Consider the following 12,339-nt stretch of genomic DNA (forward strand, 5'->3'; position numbering starts at 1 on the left):
CATTCTACAGATAATTCACAGCTAAGCATTGTAATTTAAAAGAACTCAAAAGTTTTTCCACATCTGTCAGAAACTAAAGCCTAAATTACAACAAAGGGGTGATTTTTGTGCTTCATATTTTAAAGCCAGAGAAATCATGTCGTCCTAATCATATGATCTTATTTCAATTTTCTTCTATATTGTAAATTTTTATGATTGAATTTTAACTTTTTTTTAAAAAATGTTTTTTTTGGGGGGGGAGGTTCAGATTTTTATCTACATAATTTTTTTCTGCTCATTTTTGAGGTTTTGCATTTGATCTTGCTTAGTGAACTGCCTGATATGTATGGATCAAGTTACAATTAGCCATTTGATGCGATATTCTTGATCTCGATTGCCTAAAAGGTAGTACAAAGGATTTTTCCGTAAAAGTAAAAAAATATCGCTCAAAATACAAAGTGTTCATTACCTCGCTAAAGAATAAAATGTGTAATATTACATAATTTTTCGATTACGTTGCCACATGTTCAGAAATCTATCATTTTTATGTTTTTAACATCATACATGAAGAAAACAAATGCTGATCAACAGGTGTTTCCTATTTTTTGAGATAGAATGCACTTCAAAAATAAATTTATCTGTTTAGATAAAGAAACCAGAAAAAACACTAAACCTAAATTATTTGAAACATTTTTATTTTTTTATTTGAATTTTGAAGATGAAGAGGTAAGAAAAGTTTTTTCATCAGTTGGAACAAAATTGTGCTTCTAAAAGTTATTAAATCATGATCTTAATATCGTTTCATATTGCTGTTCAATCTTCAGAATAAGACGATGTACAAATCTTCATGAGTTATGGCAAGGTTGGTTTTAGGAAATATTGCTGCATATTGCAAAATTGTAAATATTTGCAAGAAGGGTAAATAATGTAGAAACTCAATTTGTTTCTCCTCAAAGCAAAAGAACAAAGAAGTTAGATAATAGCTTTAGAAGCTCCTAATCCCCCCCGAAATGCATTTTATGAACCACATTATAAATTTAATCCATCATTATTAATACGTAGTTCGATATTGAAACTACGACTCGAATAGAACAGAATAGTATGAGAGACTGAATTTTACATTGTTTGCGCAGAGGTATTGGTTTCCATTTTTTTTTTTCTTTTTTTTTTTTTTAATCAAAAGAGATTTTTATTTTGACATTATGTTTGACATGATGTGTTAAAACTTAAAAACGTTATCTTTGAAATCTTAACTAACTTGAAGCTTAAGCTAAACAAGAGAGAGATATATACAGATAGTTTTACAAGTTCGATATTAGAACATGGCTAAGTAGGCTCAAATTCAATTCTACGCAGCTCATTCAATTGTTGATCTAGCTGATTTTTCTTTGGAAACTTTCTGAAACCAAAGAAATGAAACGATGCAACGGCAAAACAGACGGAAACAGAAAAAACGTAAATGACGGATCATAATTGAACATGGAATATCTGTGCACGTTATGTGAGTTTCCTACGTAAAGAAAGGGACAGATCTTGATTTCAAAGTATAAACACATTTTCAGCTTTATGCATTTACTAAATTCATAAAGATTGCTTCTAAGTGGGTGATTTCGACTGAAAATTTATAGTTCCAAATATTTGAATGCATAATTTTCTAGGTTCTTCTTTGAATGGATCTTACTTTCCTCCGCCATCGGATCTGCTATTGGAAAAAGTAAGCGATAAGTTTATATTATTACTATATTTTACTACTACTATACTTTATTGACTATTACTATATAAATAGTCTGCGTAAGTTATCAAATATCTTATTGCACCATGGGTGCCGGGAGGGGGTGCAAAAAGATGCTTTTGCTCCTGACTAATATTTGTACATAAAATTAAATTAAGAAAAAAAAAAGAAGATTCCCATATTAAAAACTACAAAACACAGAAAAAAATATTAATCTCATATTTACCTCATAATGTATTATTTTAATGTTAATCTGATTAACATTTGCCGTAATGAAATCGCTATTTGAACAACAGTATTCTTGATTGTTGTCATACCTGTTAGAAAAAAAAATTAGATAAATTATTTTAATCTCTCTTTTCTAATACGCATTTAGTGCTTTTTTTTTTTCTTTTTACTATTTCTATCAGCAAGTTTTCTTCATAAGCACGAGCTATAGAGTGGCACTGACAGTACTCAAGCCAGGTCGGAAAATGGGGGGGGGGGTCATTTGACCCACCGGGAATTTCATTGTAAGCCTTAGTGTAGCTCATAAAAAGGAGATCAAACACCACGCCGTACATTTTGGTTAGTACATTCGACTACATCGGTAGCAGGAAGTAACACATCGGGAAAGGATATTTTAGGATAAAACTAGTGGCACCCGCACGGCTTTGCCCGTAGTAGAAAAGTAAAAGGTCATTGGTTCGCCTGTATATTAACAAATAATGGAGGATGAATTTCTCGCCAATCGGCTATGTTAAATGACTCGCCCATGGCTCATAACGGTCTCACGTTATGATGATTTCGTAATTTATTATTCCACGTTGTGATCATTTGCTCGGAAAAAGTTTCTTAAAATTAGAATATAAAAAGAACAAAATCGAATTTTCGAAAAATCGCTTCGAGGTGCACACCCCCATGCTACAAACTAACTTTGTGCCAAATTTCATGAAAATCGGCCGAACGGTCTAGGCGCTATGCGCGTCACAGACATCCTACAGACATCCAGACACATCCTACAGACATCCAAACACATCTTACAGACATCCAGACATCCTCCGGACAGAGAGACTTTCAGCTTTATTATTAGTAATAATAATAAAGATAAAGATAATGGAGGATGAATTTCTCGCCAATTGGCTATGTTAAATGACTCGCCCATGGCTCATAACGGTTTCACGTTATGATGATTTCGTAATTTACTGTTCCACGTTGTGATCATTTGCTCGGAAAAAGTTTCTTAAAATTAGAATATAAAAAGAACAAAATCGAATTTTCGAAAAATCGCTTCGAAGTGCACACCCCCATGCTACAAACTAACTTTGTGCCAAATTTCATGAAAATCGGCCGAACGGTCTAGGCGCTATGCGCGTCACAGACATCCTACAGACATTCAGACATCCTACAGACATCCAGACATCCTCCGGACAGAGAGACTTTCAGCTTTATTATTAGTAATAGTGGTACCCGCACGGCTTCGCCCGTAATAGCAAATTAAAAGGTCTTTTGATTCGCCTGTATATTTACAAATGATGTGTAGTAAATTTTCTCGCCAATTGGCTTGTGCCCACGTTACGGTTCCACGTTATGATAATTTCGTATCTCGCCAATTGGCTTGTGCCCATGTTACGGTTCCACGTTATGATAATTTCGTAATTTATTCGTCCATCTTATGATATTTTTTTCTTAAAATTGGAATAGAAATTTTTTTCTTAAAATTGGAATAGAAAAAGAACAAAATTAAATTTTCGAAAAATCGCTTCGAGGTGCACACCCCCATGCTACATACTAACTTTGTGCCAAATTTCATGAAAATCGGCCGAACGGTCTAGGCGCTATGCGCGTCACAGACATCCTACAGATATCCTACAAACATCCAGACATCCAGACATCCTCCGGACAGAGAGACTTTCAGCTTTATTATTAGTAAAGAAGACTTTGTACGGCATATAGTTAATTTTAAAGATGATCAATTCAAAGCCTTTTTTAACGTACAAAAAAATGGGTTAGGAAAGGCCCAAAAGTTTTGGTTTTCCCATTATTTTACGGGGGGGGGGGGGACTTTTTCAGTGATTTTACCATGTACGGCATCAGTGTATTTTCTTTTCTTTTCACATAGAATTTATTTTTTTTTCAGTGCCGTACAAATTTATTAGTCCTGGGGTGAAAATATGGGGGTGCCAACCCGAACTTTCAGATCGAAGGTCGCAGGTCATTTGATCCATCATAAATTTTTAAAATTCTAAAACTTCTTTAAATAAAAATATGATTTGATATAATGCCGTACATTTTTCATGGAACATATAACCAAAAAAAAGTATACCGAGGACGGGGAAATACGGACAAATATTTTTCTACGGCATACACATACTTTTTAATGATGATAATAAAATTTAGTGATGATAATAAAATTTAATGAAAACTAAATGCTGCCTGAAAAAAATAGTACCTACTAGATAAAAAAATTATTTTCTGCCTTTCTCATTAATCATTTCAAATCAATAACTTAATAGATTACTGCAGATAAGTTGATACAGTACGGTGCTTGCAAAATTCAATTCGAATGCGTGCATTAATGTCGTATATACGAGTATTTACAGGGACAACATTGCGAACAATACTTTACATCAGTATTTTTATTCAAAATTTATTGAAGGATCTGAATTTGTTTTTGAACTAAAGTGTCCTTTTCTTTTATTAATAAAAGTGCAGTGTTTTGATAATGCATAAATTGTTGGTATAATAAATATATTTTAGACGTAAAAAGACAAACGATGTTTTGTTTATTTCAATTCTCTGAATAACACAGATTATTACATTGAAATTAAAATCAAGTAAGTATACGAATCATAACAATAATAATAACATTTAGAATATTTATTTAAAATTTAATTGAATAAATTGAAAGTTTTCAATCTATGCAAAAAAAAATGTTTGTATGTGTGTGTGTGTGTGTGTGTCTGCGTGTGTATTTGTAGTACACTTTCAGAGAAAACGGTAAGTCCTAGAAAAATAACATTTGGTTAACAGGGGAAATTTTTGCCTCAAATGCGCATTTCGGAGCCCGATTTTTGATAATTTATTTGAAAAAAATGTTAAGATTTTATGCAATTTTTACCAAATTTTCGCATTTTTTGCTTCACAGATCGAGCACTAATTGAGTCACAAGAATATTTTTCATATCCGAGTGTAGGAAATTTAATTCTAATCAAGATAGAAAAAACTTTGAACATAAGAATTTTAGCATTTTTTAGGAATTTTTGAAAAATACCTTTATTTTGGACTTTTTCCGCCCTGTGGCGTTTCCTAAAACCATCCAACAAAAAGTGAAAGCTTCTGTTTTAAACCTTAAGTGCCTTATAATACAAAACATTTCGCCCTCTTCATAGAAAAAAAAGTTTCCCAAAATTAACGTTTTTTTAGTCATGAACCATAATTTTTAGTCGGCATTATTTTTTAAACTGATTTTGAATATTTAGGAATGTTTCTCTACTAATGCCATACATTTTAAAATGACCTGCAACCCTCGTTCTGAAAGGAGGAGTTGGCACCCTTATATTTTCACCTCCGTACCAATAAATTGTTACGGCATTGAAAAAAAATGAAATTATATTTAAAAAGAAAAGAAAATATGCTAATGCCGTAGATGGTAAAAACACTGAAAAAGTCCGTAAAATAATTGCAAAAGCAAAAATTCTAGGTCTTTCCAGATTCCCCCCCCCCCCCTTTTTTTGTACGGCAATAAGTTAAAAATAACTTTTAATTGATCATCTTTACAATTAACTATATGCCATACAAAATATTTTTATCCTAAAATATCCTTTCCCGATGCGCAAATTCTTGCTACCAGTGTAGTCCCATGTACCACCCAAAATGAACGGCGTGGTGCTTGAACTCCTTTTTACGAGCTACACTACGGCTTACAATAAGATTCCCAGTGGGTCAAATAAATGACCCCCTCATTTTTCGAGCGGGCTTGCGTACTATGACTGGTAGAGCTTGACCACGGAGAGATGGCGGATGATCTTGGAGCGGAAACATCATTTGTATCATTTGTAAAATATAGAATCAGCCAGAAAGCACCGAGCAGTAAGAGACGCCTTCTTGTTGGTCCTATCTGTTATAAAATAATAATAAACAATCTACAAAAAATGAAACAAATTATGCTTCCGCTTCAAGGTCATCTACCATCTCTCCGTGCTCCTGTTCTACTTAAAAGACATATTTTCTTTCGGATTTTGTGACTTTTGCATGAAAACAATGTTTATGGGGAATTTGAAGGGCTTTTTTTTCATAAAAATAAAATCAGATACAAACATTTTTTCTTATTATTTAAATAGCTTTACGTCGTAATAAACAGGATCCGTTAACCTTAGAAGGTTGCGGTTATGGTTTGTATCCAGCTGCTGGGGGCGATAGAATCGTAGGAGGAGAGGAAGTGCTCCATGGGCAATATCCTTGGATGGTAAGAATTTCTGTTTGTTCCTTCTCTCCTTGATTTTCCACGTGAAGTTGAATATCACAGTTGGTGAAATTTATCGTTGATTCGGGCATGAAAATAATGTGAAAAGTTTCAAACACTTTTAACAGATCTTAAAATGGAACTTATTTTTTTGCGAAAGTAAGACCCTAATAAACAAATGATCAAAGAAATACTTTGAGGAGTAACTGCTAAAAACAATTTGGCAATCTTTTCTTTGGTCGCCACATTTTTCATTGCAAAAATTTCGCTCATAAAATGATTTTGTTTAGAGAACCAAAATTGTAAATACTACGTATACGATTACCATAACAAATGAAGTGTGATCGTTTTCGAAGTGAGTTCTATAATAGTAACGAAAAGGAGAAGGAACTAGACCTGTTGATACTTTTCCTTCTTTAGTTCATTTATTTTATCGCTTTCACACCCATTTTCTTGGTTCTTTGGTTAATATTTTGCTTTTCGTCATTACTCTAGTTAACTATAAATACGAAGTAATAAATGTTACACTGATAATTAAATTGTTTTTCAAGCTACTTTTTTTTTTCTTCGATTTCATTCACAAAATTTATATCATCATTTTTAAAGTGTTTGTTGTAATTCACAGCAGACGCTACCATTTTTATTAGAAATTTGTGCCTTAGTGAACTGCTTTTTAGCGAAGATAATTTTGCTTCAAAAGTATTCATTTAAAATTCAAGAGAAAATATCTTAAATGGAACTATTGAAAGACAAACTAATTTTCAATTAATTTATCTAATCAGTATCTGTGGTTTCGAACTACTCGTTTAAAGTGCTAATCTTGTTAAATTTCCTCAACACAGATAACAATCATAAAATTTTCAATTGACAATCGCATAAGCTGATGATTCAGTAGAACTCGATTAACCGAAGTCATCATGACCAGACCACCTTCGGAAAATCGAAACTTCCTTATAAAAGTGAGAACTTGGCAATGGTTGTGAATAGATCAGAAAAACTTTGAATCTGGATTGAAACATGTATTTAAACTAACTACACTCTGGCTCTGATAGTTTGATCTGACTCTGATCGGCTGACGAGTAAACGTTCCCATTTGTTAAAATGGGAAAGAGGGCTTGGCGATAACAATTGCTGGAGTAATGCCGATCTAAGAATTTATCCTCCTTTTATAACCCAAACAAAAGAAAGCTCTTCCAATGCTAAAGTCGTTTTATCAGAATCTGACAATACTAACTGTGATGTTTTTCAATGTAGTATCAGGGCCGGATTAAGTCAGCGCGGGGCCCGTAGCAAATGTTTCCAAGGGGCCCTCGTTTTCGAATGATATAGTAAACAATATAGCACTTCTTCATGGAGACGGGAGGTGTACTTATAACATGCATGAATACATAAATGTGGATATAGTTTAAGAGCTTTACGATGGTTATGATCCCCCTTCTATTGCCCCTCGTCTTCCCGTTACTACACGTTTTTAACTTTTAATTCCAAAAACGCAATTTTTGGACGATATGAAGGGAGAAGAGTCTGGGGGCTTACCCCCGGAAAATTTTCGATATTTCAATTTTAAAAACTCAATTTTAACGGCCCCTGATCGTATTAAGAAAAGAAGATTCGGAGGCCATTATTTGGAGAAACTGAAGTCAAAGAACGCGATTGCATCCTATCTTAGGTAAGATCAAAGGAAAAAATTTGGGTTCTCAGCGACTCTCCAGGCAATTTTTTAAAATTGAAGTCTTAAATAAAACTGTAGATTATCCTCAATGATGTTGTAGAGAGAGGAAAGAGTGGTGTTCCAGGAGGTCCCATTGGAAAATTTTTGAATTTATTATTTGTTATTAATCTAAAAACACAATTTTAAGCAAAAATTCTCGAAATTATATACTCTGAAATGGTATTGTTTTACGTTCTTTGTTGATTTTGGGGCGGAGATCGCGAAAGCCATCCCCTGGAAATTTTTCGAAAGTGAAGTTGTGAAAACGTGATAGATAGTAGACCATCGCGGGTTATGTTTCGATATGAGATGGGGTTCAGGCACTCTCCGAGGCAACATGGAAAATTTTAGAAGTTTAAGTCTTAAAAGTACATTTTAGACTTTTGTTAACAATGTGAGAGGGGGAGCGGTACACTCCCATTGAAATTTTTCGAAATTATAGTCCAAAATACGCATTTGTAGGCCACCTTATTAGACGACGTTATATGACGAGATCGGGCTCGGGACCCATGGAAATTTTTCGAAACTGAAGTTCCAGAAAGCAGTTTTAGCGGGTTTTCGATTATGTTAAACAATTTTCTTCCCGAATTTTTCTGAATTTCATGCTTTGAATAAAAAAAATTTCGGCTACCTTTAGTGATGCAAAAGAAAGGGGTTAGGTTCGGGGCATGGGTGGCAGCTTTTTAGTTCTCTCCCACTCAGAGGAAAAAATTAAAAACGATATTTAAAGTCTTTCTTCTACACATAATTATTTTAGTTTATCAAAAAATAATATTCTCTTAACAATTCATTTATTTCGCTCAGCATAAGGGTGAAGTCTCAGAATCTTTTTCTTTTCTTCTATCATGATCTCTTAATTTTGCTCATTGTTGTTTACAGTGCTGGATCTACGGCCTCGGAAATTTTTGAGGGTGATAAATTGACATGAAGTTAAGTAACCAAAAAAGAGTTTAAGGATGACTAATAATTACCTTTTCAGGACTCCAATTTCGAAAACTTTAAGAAGAAAGCCACTTTTCAACAGTTTCTGGATGGTAACCCTTTCCCCTCTCTTGTCTAACATCACCAAAGAGAGCCTTAAAATGTAGTTTTAGGATTTGTGCTTTAAGAATTTCAGCATCCTCCTTCTCCTGCTATCAACAAAATTGCTTAAATTTGAGTTTTTAGAGTCTAAATTATGAAAAATTCCGGAAAAAGCCCTTAAACCATCTCGATTTCAAAATTTCAAAAAAATACCAAAAGAGAATACCCGCCTACTTCCCTAGCTTCTCAACATTCGGGGTCAAAAGGCTCCAAAACATCACTTTTTACCTAAAGTTAGAACTAAAGATAGCCTGCGTCTTGAAGATTTCAGTTTCTAACATTTTGCGAAGCACACCCGTATCCCCCCCCCCCCAATAACGTTTCCAGTGATAATCTAAAACCACGATTTGAACTTGAAGTCAGAATTGCTTCTAGGGGAGTTCAGACCCTCATCCTTTTCTCTAATCTTCTCACATAGCTTGAAATTTTGTTTTCAGCTATACCATGGGTCGATCCATCAAACCCTTTCCTCCCAAAGATAGTCTGAAATTGACTTCAGTTTTGAGCAGAAAAGAACCCCTTCCCCTCTATTGTTATGAAAAAACCAAAACTTTCCTTTTTTTATATATATATATACATATAATAGCTTTTTTTTATAAGTTTTACGACCCTAACTCTCCCTTAAATTTCCTAAGATACCTTAAAATTGACTTCATTTTGAAAAAGAGAAAAAAAAATACAGAGAAACCCCATTTCTCCGTTCTCCAAACTTTGCCTAAAATTGTAATTATTAGGTCAGTTTTGAAACTTTTCTGACTCACCGGAGCTTTTTCTCGTTCCACTAAGAAAGATCAACTAAAATTGCGTTTTTAAGACTTCAATTTGGAAAAATTTCTGGAAAGCAATATATCGAAAAAATAAGGTTTTTAATTTATCTGAGCATTTAGAAAAGCTAAATCTAAACAAAAAGAGAAAGATAGAGAGAAATTTAAACGGGTTAAAGTACGAAAAGTAGTTTTTTTTTGGAATTTTTTCTCATGGTGCGGGGCCTCCAGAAGCGCGGGGCCCGTAGCATTTGCTACTTCTGCTCTATTGCTAATCCGGCCCTGTGTAGTATATAAACATTTTCTCCAATAAACTTCACACAAATCACATCATGTAATGTAAATTCAGTTACGTATGATATACTGTCTGCCCGGCTTAATCGGGTAACGGATAAACAAATACCCCGCTTATACGAAGAAAACTCTCGGAACCGAATATTCCCCATAGACGCAATGTTAAAGATCCCCGCTTAATGGAATAATTTCCTTGGAGAATCGAATAATATTGACCTGCTTTCGCTAATATTTTTGCCGAGGATAATTTTTAAATAAATTAGAAATAGATTAAGTAAGACAATTAGTGAAGTAAAAACATAAAGTAATAGTTTTTGCCCCCAACGCTCACGAAAAGCAACATTCATATTCCATCCAAACATTTCCACTATTCAATCAAATTTCTTTTGTTTTTGCAACCCCCAAATCACTCACACACACATGAATTATTAAACTATTTTGTTGTTTATTAAGCTTATTTCAAAAACTTTTTACCACTAACATTAATTATTTCCTTTATATAACTTTTGACTCGTCAATTTAGAAAGGTAAAGAAAATATTTTTTGAAACCGACGATATTCGATTAAGCGGGTCTAACAGTAGTAAACGTTAATCTTTGTTGTGTTACAATAATACAGTTAACTTTATGCTTTGTCTTTCAATTTTAAGCCTAAATTCGTAGTTAAAAAATAATTTCTGTATAAATGAAACAATACTTTACTTATGATTCAGTCACTTTCAAAATTATTACCATTTTAAAAATTAAAGTTATTTAGTTTTTTAAAATTTTACTGATGGTTTTGAAAGGGGGGGACAGAAGCAACAGAAATGCATGGATAATTCGGTACCTAATGGCTGCCATGGCGAGAGGTCATGTCAGCATTGTCGGAAACTAGGGGCTCGGCTTAGAGTCGGAGTAGTTTAAATTTTATGATTTTTAGGGGGTTGTGTGGGGGGGCGGGGGTCCAGGCGACCAAAATAACTAGGGGCCCACCTTCGCTCTCGGCGGCCCTGATGGCTGCCTCCGGTGATCATGAAATCAATGAAATGATATTGCTTACTTAGAAAAAAAAAAGATAAAATGATAATTAATAAAAATGCAAGGAAAGCGACGTCGGTCAAAATATTTTCCGATATTACGATTCTACACATTATTAAGATGACTAAAACTTGTGTATGTAGTTTTTGTTTCGATTTTACTTCTTAAGCATTTATGCTGATCTTTATTGTAGGTTTCTATGTTTAGGGAAGCTAATGATTTTAGGCACTGGTGTGGCGCAACCATATTAAATGAGCGCTGGATCATTACTGCAGCACACTGCATTCATTAGTAAGTTGCTACTCTCTAATTATGTCAGCAATTCTTCATTCAAATGTTGTGATTATCTATAAAAGAAAAAGGAGGACGGTTCTGTTCGCTACTGAAGTTCCAAATACAGTTAATTAGGGTCAAGTAGAATCATGTATAGCCAAAGTTTGCCGATATGTGTCCGTTGATTTATATCGTGATATAGATCATAACATTATATCCGATATTTCTTTCGAAAATATCATGATATCTGATATTTCCGATATTTATTTCTGGAACTACGATATTTCGGTAAGAAAACTATGTTTATTATTCTTATCAATATTATTTATGCTTTTATTAAAAACTGAAATTATAAAAACTATAATACTATATTTATAAAACGATATATTAATGTGTCATGAACTCATGAACATAATGTAATACATGCCACATTTTTGTTTTAAATTAATAAAATTAACGCTTGTACATAAGAGTAAAAATATACAATAATCAAGAAATCCAATAGCAAAATTAGTTTGGTTAGAACTTATCCCTAAAACATTATATTACATATTTCACTAATGCTTGTTTGTATCATTCATACAAAAATACTATCTAGAATATGTAGGGAAATGTGAGGCAAAGCGAAATAGTGGGGCAAAGTGAAATGGTGAAATATTTACTCTATTTGTAGCACCACCTTTCTGGTAATATTTAGCCATGTACTAACACATGGGGTCTCCTCCACTCAGGAAAAATTAACTCTGAATATCAAAGCATCTTTACTAATAATAACGCTGAAAGTCTCTCTGTCCGGATCTCTCTCTCTGTATATCAGGATCTCTGTGACGCGCATAGCGCCTAGACCGTTCCACCGATTTTCGTGAAATTTGGCACAAAGTTAGTTTATAGCATGGTGGTGTACACCTCGAAGCGATTTTTCGAAAATTCAATTTTGTTCTTTTTCTATACCAATTTTAAGAAAAATTTTCCGAGCAAATTATCACAACGTGGAATAGTAAACTACGAAATCATCATAACGTGAAACCGTAACATGGGCG

At 33.6% G+C, this 12,339-nt stretch overlaps 1 protein-coding gene across 1 annotated transcript in view; it reads left to right on the plus strand.

Annotated features, from left to right (window-relative positions):
• The first annotated feature begins 697 nt into the window (after nt 1-697).
• Nucleotides 698-12,339, plus strand: part of LOC129224789 (U21-ctenitoxin-Pn1a-like) — a 28,225-nt gene continuing 16,583 nt past the window's right edge. The window contains exons 1-4 of the mRNA XM_054859338.1: nt 698-705; nt 1,638-1,693; nt 6,034-6,158; nt 11,220-11,317. Of these exons, the coding sequence (XP_054715313.1) occupies nt 698-705; nt 1,638-1,693; nt 6,034-6,158; nt 11,220-11,317 (287 nt within the window). The remainder of the gene's footprint in view (nt 706-1,637; nt 1,694-6,033; nt 6,159-11,219; nt 11,318-12,339) is intronic.

Source organism: Uloborus diversus, chromosome 6 (assembly GCF_026930045.1).
Source record: "Uloborus diversus isolate 005 chromosome 6, Udiv.v.3.1, whole genome shotgun sequence".
In the NCBI taxonomy this organism is placed as follows: Eukaryota; Metazoa; Arthropoda; class Arachnida; order Araneae; family Uloboridae; genus Uloborus; species Uloborus diversus.